The sequence below is a fragment of the Cebidichthys violaceus genome, unplaced genomic scaffold, assembly GCF_023349555.1.
Source record: "Cebidichthys violaceus isolate CVI_PGR_0920_01 unplaced genomic scaffold, fCebVio1.0.p SCAF_4, whole genome shotgun sequence".
Classification (NCBI taxonomy): Eukaryota; Metazoa; Chordata; class Actinopteri; order Perciformes; family Stichaeidae; genus Cebidichthys; species Cebidichthys violaceus.
Genome location: NW_027176594.1, coordinates 18979618 through 18996968, shown reverse-complemented (window position 1 = coordinate 18996968; position 17351 = coordinate 18979618). Strand labels below are relative to the sequence as shown.

Sequence of the window (17351 nt, the reverse complement as noted above, 5' to 3'; positions counted from 1 at the left end):
TCTCCACCCCTCGCTGTCGTAGCAGCTACCTTGCATGCTCTCTGGACGCCGGTGCACTAAATGTCGTTATTTATCCGACCCCAGCGGAGCGCCCTCTGCTCCTGGGGTTAAGTGACTTAGCAAGATAAGTTAGTGAGTTTTACCGAAGTGAGTGTGTGCCACATGAATATATATGTTCTCCCTCTGCTGCAGGTATTAAAACACATCCACAGCTGTAAAGAGGATGTGGTCTGACAGGGCAACCCCCCCCCCCCCCCCCCCCCCCTTCCCACACACCACCCAGGCCCAAACATCTGGCTGGATCCCCGTGGCTTTACGCCAGGCCCGTTTTGGGAGCCAGGCCATATTGGATGTTTTAATCCAAAACCCTAACCCCTCAAGTCCCACAGGGCTAAAGGGCACAGCGAGGGGACGCGGGTGGGTCGGTGCCGCTGGCCGTCGTTGTGTCAGTGCGGGATTTAAGGAAGCAAGCGGCTAAGGGTCCAGTCACATGACCTGCAAGTGCGTGTGCTTTTAAAAGGATTTGGGGAATCCACCAAACACGCGTGTGTATTGATTAAATTGATCGTTTGTTTGTACAGTGCACCTAAAGACACGCCCCCCCCCCTCGTCCCCCCCCCCCCCTCTGTGGCCGTCTCTTTTGTTAACTAGTCTCCAGTCTTCTTTCTTTTCTCTCTCTCTCTCTCTCTCTCTCTCTCTCTCTCTCTCTCTCTCTCTCTCTTCCAACCTTTGTCAGCGGAGCAGATTAAAAGGCAGTGTGCACGTGTGAACTAATCCGTGCGTTGGTGATGGGCTTCGGCCCCCTGTTACGTTCCGCGCGGCACGTAACGGCCCCACCGCACAGCTAGCGCATCCCCCCCCCCCGCCCCCTCACCACTCCAATGAAATCTGCACGTGTGTACGTGGTTGTGCACGTGTTTGTGTGTGGCCGCTGCTTGAAGGGGAGCAAACTATTCTTTCGTCCCTATTCTTCTCGAGCTCAACAACCGTCTTTTGCTTGGTCTCTGTCCCCTCTAGTCCTCCTCTCTTCATCCCCAGTCTGTCCTCCGTCCCTCCTCTCTGCACTTCTGGCTGTGCATGGCGGATGCTGTCCGTGGCTCGGAGTGTGTGCATCGGCGGGTGTTGGCGTGACGACAAGCATCGTTCTGCCTAGTAATCGGCCGCGTTTCGCTTTATTTATCACTCGTGGCCTCGCGATTGGTTGAGCGGGGGCGGGGTGGGTTCATGCGAGTCCAAATTGATTTTTGCCCGCCCATTTGCATTTTATTGCCCCCAGTTTCCAGTGTGGCTTCAGCCCCGAATCCATATGCTGTTTTTTTTTACAGCAAGCTTTACTGCCAATCGGAAAGACTCTCGCTCTCTCTCTCTCTCTCTCTCTCTCTCTCTCTCTCTCTCTCTCTCTCTCTCTCTCTCTCTCTCTCTCTCTCTCTCTCTCTCCTCCACACACGCTGAATCTCTTTTTTTTTTGTGGAGGATTGAGGTCACAACTGCCAGAATGCTCAGAAATTTCAAAGTCCATTTCCCCACCCACCCGCATGCAGCAATGCATTTTCACACCCTCTGCGTTTCCTTCTCGTTCCCTGACATCGAAGCAGAATATGGGTCATCCTCCAGCGTAGTACCCATGGAGTCCCACGACTTGTTAATAATTGTTTTAATTCCTCAGACGAACAGAAAAGCGGCGGCTGTGTGTGTGGGAGAGGGATGAGCATTCCCCTCATTCCTCAGCCCTGTTTGTCAAACTTAACGAATGGCTGTCAGTGTGGACAGTCCAGGAAAACCCCTCAGTGGGTGATTGAACCGCAAGGAAGGCGACACCCGAGTGAGAGCATTTCTCATTGTTTTTCTGAAAGTGAGCATCCGGAAGAGATGTGAGCTGCTGGTGTTAAAAGTATCGGATCAAGTTTCTATCGAGGGACGCTCACTGTCAGGTGAAAGATGAAGAAGTGGAGATAAAGAGAACTTTTCTTACACTTGTAGTTGAAGTGGCCTCACAAGCGCTTACATGCCGTCACCGTCAAACACGTAGAACAAACCATTACTGGCTCAGTTCACTCGGTCCTTTGTAGCTCCATGAGCTCCATGAGTAGAGCTCTGAACCTGTCAGGGTTAGAGGTCCACTGATGTCCTCCATGCATGAAATATACACACGCGTGTCTATCGAGTGTTTTGTAGTAGTTTATAGACTTCATTTGGCTTAACGTGCGTCGTTGGTGTAAAAACTCGAGTCAGAACTTGAGAGGAGCGAGTGGATTTTTAGCCGCTTGCCATCGGTAAACCCGGTGGAGCTCGGGACAGGCTGGCTCTGGTTTGTGCCCGTGGCTAGTTTCCGGGCAGATTACACCAGACAGAACGCTTCCCCTTCCCCCCCCCCACACACTCTGTATCTCACCCTCTCTGTCTCGCTCCGACTCTCCGCATCCATCCCATCTGTCCGTGTTTCATAAAGGAGATGAGGGATGCATCGGTCTGTCAGGAAAAAAAAAAAAGAAGACGAAGAAGAGGAGAGCCTGCAGTTGCTGTAGGGCAAAGATCGCTCTAATCTCGTGTTTGCATGTGGAATCTCCACGGACTAACCGGCGCATCGGCCGTGGACGAAATCGGAACTTTCGCCACACCAGCTCAGATGTAGCTTTTTGTATATTTGCCTATCTTTGCCTCAGCAACAAGATAGTCGCAAAGGTAAAGGTAAAGGTCCGGCTAACAGTCAGTGCATTGTCCAGTGGGCCTTTTAAAGCACCACAACATTCCATGTGCCATTCACGGGCTAACGCTGGAACCATCTTCTGTCGAATCCTAAATCATCCAACAAAAAGTTTTCAACATGAAGGGAAACCCCCCCCCCCCCAGAATAATGATTTCACCGTCCCAATCCAGAGCCATTCAGCATAAAAGATAGACTTCATGTGCCATTTCCTGAACCATGCCATTTATAGCGCAGATAATAAGGCTGGTAGCTGGCTGGAGCACACGCGACAGGCGCCAGTTTATTCAGCCAGGCTGTTGCTTCTTTGATGACTGTTCCGGCAGGCGACCTAGTGAGTGGTAGTTTCCTCTATTAAAAAAGAAAAAGAAAAAAAAAAAAACCTATTCAGTCAGGTGCCACTGTCTGTACGGGTAAACATGTGACCCTGGCTGGAACCTGTCATGTGAGAGAGAGACACACACACACACACACACACACACACAATGAAAGAGAGACATAGAATGACATCGGAGGCATAAAAACCAGAGAATCCTAGAAGGGGCATCTTTAGCAGAGGAAAAAAAAAAAACACACAACCCTGGCCTTTGTGTTAACTCAGCGGTCCAGTAAACAAAGGTGGTGAGCAAACACAGGGAACTGTTGTGTTTCCTGTAGTTCGGTGTGTGTGTGTGTGTGTGTGTGCTCTGCGTCGCATTATAAACGCTCATGTGTATGGGCTACAGGGCCCAGGGCTCGGGTTGTTAATGCACACTACAGGTTTTGTCCTCCTGGTCAAATAACTGCACTCAATTTCACTAATGAATTAAGCCAAACGCAGGTACTTTATGTCATTGTATTCAAAGAAACGCAGGCATGGGCTACCGTGTGTGTGTGTGTGTGTGTGTGTGTGTGTGTGTGTGTGTGTGTGTGTTTTGAGCCCCGCTCCTCTCTCCGTGTATACCGTAATGTCAGCATCTGCAGAGTGTGGATCGCCGTGCCACATGTTCGCATGTTGTTGCCACACCGGCGCCATCGTCTCACGCTGGCTATTTTTAAATAGCGTGATAATGGATTTGGGATGTTTCGGGAAGAAAAAAAACACACATCTGTGCCCGCAGTTTCTGTTTTTGATTTAATTGCCCTCCGCCACACAGAGAGATCATTTGCCGTTGATTTGACGCAGTGCTCGGTGGACGTGGCTTAGCACTACTTCTGAAATGAGGCTTTGCGTTGACAAAATACTTCTGATCGCTCCTGATAATCTTTGATGTCGCCGTGAATCGTGACTTTGTAGCTGCTTGAAATGAGAGGAGAGGAGAAAGGAGAGGAACAGTGGAACTCCCTTTCAAAGTCAAGTTGTACGTTTGTTTTCTCTCTAGGAGGGCGTGACGATGGCTTAATTTCCTTTTTTGCGTGTCAATTTAGGAGGATTTACCGCTGAGACGGTCATTGGTGAAGTGTAATTAGTGTAATAACTGGGCGAAGGGTCAAATATCCTCCCCCTCTGATCGTATAGAAGTAGGTCAAAGCGCGTGTGTGTGTGTGTGTGTGTGTGTGTGTGTGTGTGTGTGTGTGTGTGTGTGTGTGTGTGTGTGTGATTTGGATTTGCTAAAGAGACGTGTATTGACTGATATCTGGGCTGGAAATCTGACTCTCCCCTTTTAAGAACACATCCAGTAATTATGTCAGACATCTTGGATGGCCTGAGAAGTTATCCATTATTTATGTATTCACAAGTTTGGAATCTAGGGCAGCCATATTTCCTTTTTTTTTTTTTTTCCTCCATCGCTCGCGCTTCCACTAACGGCGTTGGTTCCAGAGGACATCAAATGGGGGAGAAAAAAAAGATGCAGAGACTCTTGTTTTCAGCTGCTTTTGCTTCATGAAAAGAAGAACAAAAAAAAGAATAATAAATACAATTCCGTCTGTGCCGCTCTTCAGGCCCAGGTGTTCTTTTATTTCCATTTATTTTAAATACACACAAAGAACACTCGCATGAATATGCATTTCCTCTTTACTCGCTGCCCGCCAGGCACCACATTTGCACACATTTCTGGCTGTGCGGCGCACAGCGCAACATAATCAAGAGAGGCTGCGACTTTGTGTTGGTAAAATATTACACGGAGCGTAATTGTCTGGATTGCTCCCTAGTTGCCTACGCGGCCGACGAGTAATGTAATTAAAGTAACAGGATGCTCCTGAGCAAGTCAAATGATGTCTCAAGTAATTAAGTCTAAAGTATTACCTTTTCAAAAATAGCACGGCTTTAAAACAAAAACAACATTTAGATGACGTGTGCCGTATGAAAAAGGGAAGACGCCGGAAGATTAGACGCCGTTAGCATCAGAGCTAACTTGAGGACTTTGAGGCCGATAAATATATATTTGCCAAATTTGCCTGAAAAAAAAAATGGACTGAAACCACGCGGCTCGGTTTGAGAGATACGTTTGCACATTTTCGGTGGAGTTTTTTTTTCTTTTTTTTCTTCACACTGTCTCTGAACTGTTGACAATGCTCTCACGCTCCTCTCTTGCGTCATCCCTCCGGAGAGTCGCTGGGATACTTTCAGCACCACACGGCGCCGACTGCATCTTGTCATCTTTGACGGAATCACAGAGCTTGTCGCTGCCGTTCCACGTGTTTCACGTCACGCTGACAAAAATCTAAAGGGGCTATTTGTCCGACACTGGTTTTTCATTACAGAGATATCGGATATCAGAGAGTGTGTGTGTGTGTGTGTGTGTGTGTGTGTGTACACAGAGTTGTGTGTGTGTGCCCTTCAGTGCCCATCCAAAGGCACATGCACTCTGTGTATTTCTGTGCGATAGGATTCAAGGACGAGGGAGGTTGAGCGCCGACGAGAGACGTACATATGATGTGCGTGGGTGTTCTGTAAGAGCTGTGGTGGGCAGCTCTCCCATATATACCAACAGCTTCAAAGTGCTCCTTTTTTTTTTTTTTTTAAAGAGGCCTCTGCTTCTGAAACGGCTACAGGGAGAGGAGAAAGCCGCGCAGAAACGACGACGGATTTTACCGATAATGTTATGAGGCAGCGCTCTGCGTTTTTGATTTCGACTGAATTGAAGCGAAGGGAAGAAAGGTGGATTTGGGAGAAAAAGGGGCAAGGCCCGCACGTGATTCACGGGGAGGAGGGAGGAGGGAGGAGAGAGGAGAGAGGAAGAGAGGAGAGAGGACGAGGAGGAGAGGTGTGGTGCAGTGACCCGGGGCCCGCTGGCTGCTCGCTCACATGTCAAAGCCAAAAGGCAGAGCTGCCTGCCTGCGTACCCATCTGGGGCCCACACACAGGAAGACACACACACACACACACACACACACACTTAAGCTTGAAAGAAACACACTGGTAGGAGTGGAAGCGCCCCATTGTCTCAGAAGGCCGGCTGTGTCTGCGGTGAGCCTGCAGGTGGTGCCTCTAGGATTTTGCATACTTTAATTCTGATGGGTGTGTAGCAGGATAATAAATCTGCAGAGGGCTTTTTTTTGCCTTGATCTGTTCTTGCTGGAAATGTATTATTTAAAAAAATAACGAAGCCAAGCCTCCATTAATTGGGACTTGTTTGTTTAGCGGAGCTATTGAAGTAAATCGACTAAATCTTCATTTTACAAGTGAGAACGAAAAACTCTTATTATACAGCTGCACACATTTACGTTTCCAGGTAACTCTCGTGAACTGGAGGGAGATCAGCAGCAGCTTCAGATGTGGTTTCCTTTTGAATAGCCAGTTACATTATCAGGCGATCTGTGTTGAGACTGTAGTCCACCGAAGCTCACTGCCTCACTCCCAGAGGGAGAGCGTGGGTTTTCAAAAGAGGCCGTTTGCTGAGGTAAAAAAAAAACATGAAACATGCTATTATATTCGCTTGCAATCCCAGGAATCTCCCACAGCTGAATACCAGGAAGAAAAAAAAAAAAAAAAAAAAGCCGAGGCTTTTTCTGTTGTCTTGTTGTCAGCGAGGGATTTGATATCCCTGCTGTGCGTGACAGTTTGGAGCACAGGTCCCGGTAGCGACCGGCCACGTGTTGTGTAATCCGCCGCAGATGAAGAGCTCCCCGTTCAGGCGACCTACGGCTCGCTGTGCCATTCACTCCACACTGGCAATACAAAGGGGCCTTCACCGCTGTTAGTCTGCATTAGAGGGACATTTTAATATATGTTCCGTTGACGTACGCCTTTGTCACTTTGTTGATCTTTCCACCCGGCCGGGTTGTAGGGTTCATTCATTGCGGTTCTGGCTTTTGATATAGATTTATAATCATTGCAGCGATGATTTTAAAAAAAAAAAAAAATCTTTTACAATGAAGCTGAACATAGCTCACCAGTAGTACAGCATCAGGCCTGCTCTTAGCTCTTAAAGATGCTCCAGCTAGTGAGCGCTTGTCTCCGGAGAGCAGCTTACCACGATGAAAAGCGATGCCTCATTAACAGCAGCAGCAGCCCCCCCCCCCCCCCCCCCCCCCCTTTTCCGTTAGCTTTATCGGCTGCTTGTTTATGTAACGAGCTCCGGTCTTTTCTAAGCCCCGGGACTCGTTGCGGTGTTTACTTGGCTACGGGGAAGGGGCAGAGGCACGCAGGTATTAATGGTCACAAGCCGCCGCTCGTATCGTAAGCCGCGAGTGGCTTAAAGCTCTTCGGCTGCGGGGTCCGCGCGATAAACACGCCTTTTTAAAAGGGGATTGGGAACCCTGTCTCGGGGGCATCGCCGGTAGCTAGTAGCTCATGACCTTTGACCCTTAACTGAGACAGCTCGAGATAGTGCTGGTGGTGCAGATAAACCAGTCGCATCCATTATCTTTAGTTGCTCTGAGGACATAATGCTTTTTTTTTTTTTTTTTTTTGTACCAGAATGAGTTCAGAAATACTAGTAAATAATTGTTGTTTAACTAAGTACCAGGCAGCCTAAAGTGTGGTACTCCCTGTCTCTCTCACAGTCACGCACTGTTCCTCCGTCACCACCTCCTCCTCTTGTCTTCTTTCTTTTTCCCGGAGCTCCTTGTAGTTATCGGAGCGCTCCGCAGCAGAGCACACCGTGCTCCCGGAGATTAGGACAGAATGTCACGTAGACGCACTCTCCTGTCCGTCTACCAACGAGAGGCACAGGGGAGGGCGTTTGAGTGCGGCATGCTGTTTTGCTGTAAGAGGAGATCACGCCGTACAGAAAGTTAGCTGAACTTTCAAGAAGACTCCTCCTCGTCATCACGCGGGTGTTGTCTTTAGCGCTGGGAACCGTAATGGGGGTGTTTTTTGGGGGGCCTAGATGTGTGCTGACACTGCGGTCAGCGTGCCCCCATCATCCTGTCAGTTTTGGGTCGGGGGGGGGGGGGGGGGGGGGGGGGAGGAGGGTTGGAAGGAGGACAGGAGCGGTTGGAAGTTGGAAGGGTTATCTGAGGTGAGATGGTTGTTTTAATAACGTCGATGGGAGTGGAGGAGGAGATGGTGGCCTCCTCGCGTCTGGCGTCTGTTAGCGCGGCGCCTGTAGACACACACACGTCCGTACAAGACCGGTGTGTTCCGCTCTGCCCTCCGCAGCCCTCGTTCTTTATCAGACACCCCCTCCCTCCCCCCCCTCCCTCCCCCTGCCCACCCGTCCCATGTGTGTGGAAACATTTTTTGAATTTGTGACTAAGGGGAAAAAAAGTAAGAACGAACAGTATGTCCTTACAGTGTTCACACGGTACGCTCGTTCAGGGATTATCAAACGGGTACGTTCTTGTAGCAAGTGTGTCTGTGTGTGTGTGTGTGTGTGTGTGTGTGTGTGTGTGTGTGTGTGTGTGTGTGTGCGTTTGTTCTTGCACGTAACGTGAAATTACATTTGTGTCAGCTCTTCGGCTACAGCGGCACAATAAATCATTTATTGGCCTATCAGCAGCGCTGAAACACGTTTCCCCCGTACATGGCCTACTTAAGCCGTAAATGGTTCTCACGGCGAGCGTGGCAAATTGCAGATGGAACGCCTCGTTTTTTTTTTCCGACGATATTCAAGTAATATGCATCGCTACAGTGTTGTGTGTTCGGGGTTCGTACGAGACAAACGCAGATAGATATTTCACAGATAAAGAGCGAAAAAGGTGGACTCTGCTCTCTCTCTCTCTCTCTCTCTCTCTCTCTCTCTCTCTCTCTCTCTCTCTCTCTCTCCCGTGAACAGAACTGATTACACAGACAGATGATCTGAGCCGGACCCATCATCATTACAAACCTCCCCGGCTGTGTGTGTGTGTGTGTGTGTGTGTGTGTGTGTGTGTGTGTGTGTGTGTGTGTGTGTGTGTGTGTGTGTGTGTGTGTGTGTTCTGGGACTCCTCTTTCGCTACCCAGACACTTGTCTTATTCATGTAGTTTAAGCACACACTCTACCGGTGTAAAGGTTGCTCTCCTCTCGTGTTCTTATCACCGCCGTCCATGCTTAGCTGAACCTCTCCTTCTCTCACACACACACACACACACACACACACACACACACATGCACACACAGGCAGATATACTCCATCCAGTGCTCACATGTCTCCCCCAGTGTTAAAGCGGTAGAGCATAGCAGAGAGCATGTCTAGCCCGGCATAATCAGTGCAGTGAATTCCTGCTCTGGTCCCCTGGGCTTGTCTCCTTTGCCCCCCCCCCCCCCCCTCCCCTCCCACAGAGGTCCCGGACGGCTCCACTGAGTCCACCGACTCGTTAATGTCTCTCCTCTTTTCCTCCTTCTGGTTAGCTAAAAGGGCAGCCCCCTGCTAATGGAGCGCTGATTGTGTTATAACCACAATTATCACCCTTTACCTCTCAACTCGGGAGCCATTAGCGGGATAGATAGTACCCCGGGCCTGTCTGCAGTCACGGGCTAAGGGACTGTCAGGATGATGGAGCGTACAAGCTGACGCGGGGTCCGGGAAATGCCATTATACACCTTTCCTCGCTGCCCTCCCACACACACACACGCACGCGCACACACACTCTCAGCTAAAACTTGTTTTGTAATGTAGACGAGAAGGGTAACTAAAGCTGGGCGCAAGAAATACCAGCGGCGGATAATGTATCGTCCCGAGGCTTACACGACACGTGAATCATAGCAACCTGCAGTGCTGCGTGAACTATAAGCCGGGGATTTACAAAACATGAGCCGGGTCTGCAGCTGGTGGATTGTCACAAAGTAAGAATACAATGTGTCTTAATGAGCCTGCATCCCAGGATGACAGGATGTCGCTTGTATTTAGGTGCTGATCTTTTTAAAACCCTCAGATGCTGTAAGCCGGGGTTTAAACAGTGTTTAGGTTGAACTTTCCCTTTTTAAGAACCTCCGGACCTTTTTGATTTGTCAACCATTTCTAATCATTTCGTTTCTGCTTCTCTCTTTGCAGACGAGCTCACCTGCGGCTGTGTCTGGAGAGGTTGAAGGCCCTCATACCCCTGGGACCCGACTGCAACCGCCACACCACCCTGGGCCTGCTCAACAAAGCCAAAGCACACATAAAGGTAAAGGCGCCGAAGACTCGTGAACATGACGAAGAAAACGAAGCGAGCAAAACGGCAATGAAATGCGTTTGACCCTTGAGACATCAGAATGTGACGCATGAAGTATCCAGATAGTAACCAGATCACAATTTACTGCTCAAATGACAAGTCAACATCATGATATGTTGATAGAAATGCTCTAACATGCGTTTACCATGAATATAAAAATGACTCCCTGCTCGGATTTGTTCTGACCTTTGCTGTGAGCCAGATTCGACGACCTACTGCCGCGTTCGGCCTTCACTGACTAGCTGTTGTGTAATAGATTACAATACAAACACCCAATGAGGGGAAGAACTAGAGCACGTCCGTGAATAATTCCGCCCTAATGTTTAGACAACAGCGTGCCGTTGATGTGCGGATATCCTACATTTCCCTCAGCGTCAAAACTGGGCTTCTGCAAACAAACCCGGAGTTGAAGTGTGACCTAGTAATCAGCTGGTCACTGCTGCCCGAGCCGAGCATGTAACGCGCTACGACATCACGCTTCATGCTCTCCCATCCGCTTAAACGCCAGGCATGTGACGGAGCATTCTGCACGGGGAAAACGCCCGCCGTGTGTAACGGAGAGGGGAGGCATAAAGCCGGGTATTGTTGTTGTTGTTGTGAGCCCCCCCCCCCCCCCTCCCCCCCTCACTACTGCCGTCACCACTGAGCACTTCTGCTGCTGTCAGCTTGAGTCTCTCCATCTCTTCTTGACGGCCTCTATTGTTTTTGATGCGTCGCCGCGGGAGTCACGCTGGTCACGCTCGGGCGAAACGGTGACGTAAGCCTACGAGGTTAGAAGCCCGACGCGCGGTGCTGTAATCTGTCCCCTCGCTCGCATCGCGAGGCGTAAAAACAAGAGGCGCCGCGAGGTGGAAACCGAGGCAGGTGAGGGGGGGGGGGAATCGTTTAGGGGTATCGGAGCTGGCGGAGGGGGAAAAGTCCAAGGGAACCAAATGGTTCAGCGGCTGGATTCTAAAACAGACGGCGTTTGTTTATTTTCGTGCTGCCTTTGTATTCTGACAGACAAACAACATCTATCTCTTATAGTTGTTCTTCCAGCTTTCCTTCTTCGCCTTTTTTTATATCCGGCTATCCCCTCCTCTTGCACGCTTAATCTGTACGTTCTCGACTCACCCAGGCGGTCCAATGTTTCATATAGTTCACCATTTTTTGTCTTTCTCCTGACCAGAAACTTGAAGAGGCGGACAGGAAGAGCCAGTACCAGCTGGAGTCTCTGGAGCGGGAGCAGAGGCACCTCCACCGCCAGCTGGAGCTGCTGAGGGGAGGCAGCGGTGCTGCAGCCCAGAGCGGCCCTGGGGAGGGAGAGAGGATACGCATGGACAGCGTGGGCTCCACCCTCTGCTCCGAGCGCTCCGACTCTGACCAAGGTGAGTTGGGCCGCAGTCTCTGCAACTGGTTGTTAATTTAGCCATCAGAACCCTCCACCTGCTCTGGGGGCTCATTTTGACCCTCCGAGTCTCCTCTGGGGGCCGGATGTGAAGTGAGGTGGAGCTGAAAACAATCAAGACACTATTCCTGGAAAGAGGGTTGAAATGCAAATGCTTCCTGAGAGTAAACTTGGGTTAGTCTAAGTAACAAACATGCAAATGAAAGCCTTCATTAGTTTTTTGTCCCTCTGACCTGGTCCAGTCAAGTGAAGCTGAATGTTTATTAGATACATATTTATCTACAGGGACTACCATCAACCGCATTCTCCTGGCATCGATGTGTTTCCCACTAACGAGTTCTCTCTCTCTCTCTCTCTCTCTCTCTCTCTCTCTCTCTCTCTCTCTCTCTCTCTCTCTCTCTCTCTCTCTCTCTCCGTCCTCGGCTGCAGAGGAGATCGAGGTGGATGTGGAAAGCACGGAGTTCTCCCATGGAGAGCTGGACAGTGTGAGCACAGCCAGCACCAGCGACCTGGACGACCACAGCAGCCTGCAGAGCATGGGCAGCGACGAGGGCTACTCCTCCTGCAGTGTCAAACTTGCCTTCTCCTCCTAAAGCCCCCGCACCACCACCACCACCACCAACACCTCCTCCACCACCAACACCAACACCTCCTCCCTGCTAAACCTTGCCCGCCCCTCCCATCCAGTTCGTCCATCCAGCCAATGCTACACACACCCTCCTCCTCCTCCTCCTCCAGCTCCTAGCCTTTAGTTCCCCTCCTCTCCTCCTGCGCTGCTGAACCCACCGATGGAGGAGCTCCACTGAGAGCTTCTCCTCACTTCTGAACGTTGAGCCCCCCCCCCCCCCGACCAACACCGACAGCAGGGACCCAAACAAACACCGCGGTGGGAAACTGCCAATTGATTCTCATCTTCTTTTAAAAAGGGGAGATCGGAGACTTGGTTGACATGGAAAAAAAAAAACAACAAAAAAATCTTGATTTTTAAAACCCACGCAATTGAAATGAATAGTTTTACTTCTTATATTTCCTCAAACCGTCGTATGTCTGACATTTTTGTGACCATACGTAACCCCTAATTTGATCCAAAATGCACTTAAATTCATATGATATTGAAATAATTCTGTTCGGTTCTCTCCCCTGTGGTGTGTGTGTGTGAGTGTGTGAGTGTGTGAGTGTGTGAGTGTGTGAGTGTGTGAGGAGCTCGTCCTGTGTAAACCTTATTAACTCTCCGGTGTTGGGTCTGGATAAACAGGAGCACATCTAATCTGGACTACAATCAACACCGTGGGTGAACTTTGCTACATCAACACAGCTCGGCCCTGACAGACGTCCCTCGAGTCCTGAATTCAGTCCTCGTCTTATTGTTTTTTCATTACCTCTGCTTCGACAACGCAGACGCTCGGACACTCATAATGGTGCTATTGTGGAACGGGCCCCCCGACGGTGGGGGGGGGGGGGGATCAGATCCACCACCACTGAGCTTTTAAAGCCAAACGCCGATTGTTTCCAACCGAGCGTGGAGGAAAACAACCGAGGGGAAAAACAAGCAAACAAACAACATTCCTGTCGAATGCGGGCGCTCGGTGCATTATTCAGAGAGTAGAAATTGTAACTTGTGTGTTTTTGTTTTTGGTTTCCCTCCCCCTCGACAAGCAGCTACGACAAGCTATCCTGCACTTGCCTACTTTAGAGCTGTCCATAGAAACGGCACAACAACAAAAAAAAAAAAAGTCCAAACAACAACAACAAACTTTGGAATAGATGTCCATCCTCTTTCCAGCAGTAACAAGCAATAACTCTTGAAGTCCTTTCTGTCTCGTCAGTTTGAACACCCGCCCCCTTTTTTTTCTTCTTTTTTTTCTCTTCTCCCCTAAAAGACTGTGTGACCGTCCAAAAAGCAAATTTATTTTTTCTTTTTTTTTTTGTTTTGTACATAGCTTAATGAATTAAACCTTTAAAAAGGATTTTTTTTTTTTTTTAAATAACTTTATGGATAGAACTATTGCCTCTGTTGCTGTTTGACCTGTGTTTATTGTGCGTTTTAAATTCCAGTTTTGGAAATATTTGATCCTCTTCAGAGTGGCGGTGGATGGGGAATAGACGCTCTTAGTCTGTTCAGTTTGCAGGTGGAAACTTGTGTAAGTTACTCATCCTGTTGGAAAAGAAAAGTTACTCTATGAAGTGATTTAAAAAAAAAACTGACAGAGCAACTTCCCATCCAGTTGCTAAAGAAATCGACCCAGTATGACTTGTGATGGAGATTGTGTGGCACTCTTTTTATTTATTTGACTCTTTTCTCTCTTGTTTATTATATTCATAAACTGGGTATGGCATTCCACTGGTGGTGAGGTGATGTGTGGAGGAAAGTGTGGGGAGAAGAAAACGGGTTGCATGATGTCAATGTTCGCCATCCCAACTCCACTGGCATTAAGACTTGCACTTCAGCCACAGTTCTCTGTATTTTATTTTATTCTCACTGTCTTTCTCTCTCATGGATCTCACATGTATGTGAAAGAAAAAGAAAAAAAAAAAAATACAACACCTCCCTTTTAAATATTTATTTCTCAATCCCTCAAAGAACACAAGCAATGGGGAAAAAGAAGTTAACTTATTTTGTTTCTGTCTTATTTTACTCTTATATATTCCTCATTCCTTATTTTAAGAATTGTATATTTTATGGCTTTTTTTTTTTTTTTGTCAATTGTTTTTTTTTGGGGTGGGGAGAGAATAACAAATGTAGCCATTTTGTTTTCTTTGTTTTTCTGATGTTTTATTCAATGGACACTTGAAATGTAATTGGGCCCCTAAGCTGCTCTTAGTGCTGAGCCTCGCCTGTTCAGAGTCGCCAGCCTTGTCCGGAGTCGACTCCCCCCCCCCCCCACCCCCCCCACCCCCACCCCCAGCAACAACACGCTATGCCTGTTATCGTAAACGCCGACCGAAAAACAACCGGATAAACAAAATGGCTTCCGTACCCAGCCTTCCCGAAGCGAGGGGAAACATTCGCCATCTTGTTTGTGTGTTGGCCGGGTTGTGTTTGGGTCCGTTCTTGAACGGGGGTCATCTCTGCACAAGACTTATCGCTACTCGAAGAACTTTACTGGCACCTATTGAGCCAGCTGCTACACAATAACAGGGGTCTAAAACTCCACTTTCCTCTGTTAGGAGGATTGTAGTCTCTATTAGACTTGTGTTCTAGTTGACAAAATGTGTCTTACATTTACAATTCAATGCCTCCGACTGAGGATTTAAAGAAATAAGAAACACACAAAAAAAAAAAGAACAAAATCCTTTGGTTCCTCTAAAGGACGTCAATAAGGTGTAGAGTTTGACATGGAAGCTCTTAGCGGAGCTATGTTGAGGTTGTTGGACTTGGCACTGAATCAGACAGTCACCGCTTCTGGTGCTTTGATTATATGAGGAAAAAAAGGAAAAAAAATGCCAAAACCACCTCAGAACACCTCAGTGTCCTCTCTCTTTATGTCTCTCTCTCTCTCTCTCTCTCTCCCTCTCTCTCTCTCTCTGTGAGGGACAGTTTACATGTATGCTTCCCCTGTTTAAGTTATTAACCTTCAACTCTTTTTGTTTTCGTCTTCATATGTTGGTTTTATGAACCTGCACTGCTGGCAGGAAGAGAAAAAAAAAAAGAAAAAAAAAAAAAAAGGTCCCGTGTGTTTTGATGACAAATGAATTCCACTCCGTGTGCCGACCGGAATCGCATCCCAGTGGTGTTTTAACCTGCTCAGAGTACAATATATTTTTACTGCATTGGGACAATTCTGATAGTGTTGTTTATCACTGAAGTGTGTGAGAACTGTCTGGCACTCATTGTATCGTCTCATGTGGCAAGCTAATCTGATCTTGTATTCCCAGATGGGATAAATCCAACTCCAAGAAGTGATTTGACTGAAGCCAGGTCCGTCCTCTCTCTTATGTGAGCGTACAGTGTGTGTGTGTGTGTGTGTGTGTGTGTGTGTGTGTGTGTGTGTGTGTGTGTGTGTGAGTGCTGAGGCTGAGCTTCAGAGAGGCACCTGGTCCACGACTAGTCCGCACTGATCTCGGTTGGGCCGATTCCCACCTGCTGCTTCGGTAAACATCAGACTTTCTGCACAGTGTTTGGAATGAAAAGACAAAATGTATCCAGGCAATGCTGTAGATTCCAAACAATAGCATATCTTCATAAGCTGGTTGATCACAAAGCTACGTCTGTACTACCCCGCCCCCCCCCCCCCCACCCCCCCACCCCCCATCCCCGTGTTTAAGGTTAGGTGTAGACATGCGTGTCTCGACTCTTGGTTCAGGTTATCTCTCCAGGAGCGTTGAGTTCCGGTTTCGCAGCTTGGCTCAGAAGCTGCAGTGTCTTTTTTTTGTAAACCACACTCCATTCTGGCGTCTTGGCGTTGAGCGAAACGGTGACCACGAGGTGAACCAAACGAGCAGCCCCCCCCCCCCCCCCCCCCCGTAGGGAAGAGTCGTCCTGTTGTTCTGAACCTGTGGCCATCCTTTGTAAAACATGCAGTCTGATGATGATGATGATGATGATGATGATGATGATGATGATGATGATGATTCTAGCTGTGTACGTTGAGGATGCAATACTTCAAATAAAAAAACACCAAGATTTTCAAACCTGAATGACTCAACCGGCCTCTTCAATGTGTTTCCATTGCTGACTGTACCGTAAAGCGACGATTCACGCTGCAAAACATGCCGTATTAAAAAAATGACTTGCAGTTTCAGATTTTTTTTTATGCCTGGAGGAATTCAATGGACAAAGGTCTCTGTGGCCATAACTCAAATCATTCATATGCTAATTATGACAATTTCACCCACATGTCTTAACAGGGGAAAAATATGAAGTGGTGACATTTTGGACAGACATGGAGATAAACTGCAACCTTAAAAGGTTAGCGGAGGCAAACGACAACGAGGTGGTGATTCTATTAGCCGCCTTCTATCATCCAAACGTATCTCACTCACCAGAGATACGTAACATGTGTTTTTATTTTATTCCCCTTATTATGCAATGTCAAAAACTTAATACAAATGGTGTTTCCCAGCATTGAGGTCAGGGCCGCTTCCAGTGGATTGCGAGATGATTATGAGGAAGGAAAAATAAACCTTCATCCCATATTTAGGCTTTCTCTGATACTTTTGTTTTTCTTCTGAAATACCAGATATCATTCTTCCTATAATTTACAACATGAGAGGAAATACTGACTCCGGTTGAACATGCTCACAGCTTATGGACAAATGCAACCTGTGAGGAGGGGGTCACATAGTGAACCACAATCAGAACATGTATTTGAAATGCGAACTCTTTAACTGGAAAACGTGTTTCTCGTTATTATCTATATTCTGTGCTGTCAAAGTTCACAGCTGTTATCACTTCTTATTAGAGAAACCCCTCTTATTGTGACGGGTCAACAGCGACTGCTCTCTGTTGTCAGTGTCACGTGAGTCAGGATACTGCCTGTTAGTCTACCTCCAGCAATCTGCACGAGCCACGAATCTGTAGATCACAAGATGTCTGTGTGATCAAAGCAGTCTTGTGGGGAGACTTAACAGGTTTTTTTTCCTCTCTTCTCTTTAACGAACCACATGAGCATCCACCACATGTAATATTCCTCTCAAGTGATCACAGCTTGTGAAAAAAAAAAAAAGGGTTAAGAGGCTCTGACCTCCCAAGTTGTACAGAAAACCACCGTTGATTCACGGCGGCGAGTAACGCAGTGATAATGAAGATGTTGATC

At 48.0% G+C, this 17351-nt stretch overlaps 1 protein-coding gene across 2 annotated transcripts in view; it reads left to right on the top strand.

Annotated features, from left to right (window-relative positions):
• The window catches only part of mxi1 (max interactor 1, dimerization protein), a 29136-nt gene extending 12903 nt beyond the window's left edge, over nt 1-16233 (top strand). For both annotated transcript variants that reach the window (XM_068726523.1, XM_068726524.1), the window contains exons 4-6: nt 10046-10160; nt 11377-11575; nt 12025-16233. In XM_068726523.1, the coding sequence (XP_068582624.1) occupies nt 10046-10160; nt 11377-11575; nt 12025-12188 (478 nt within the window). In that variant the 3' untranslated portion in view covers nt 12189-16233. The remainder of the gene's footprint in view (nt 1-10045; nt 10161-11376; nt 11576-12024) is intronic.
• Nucleotides 16234-17351: the final 1118 nt, after the last annotated feature.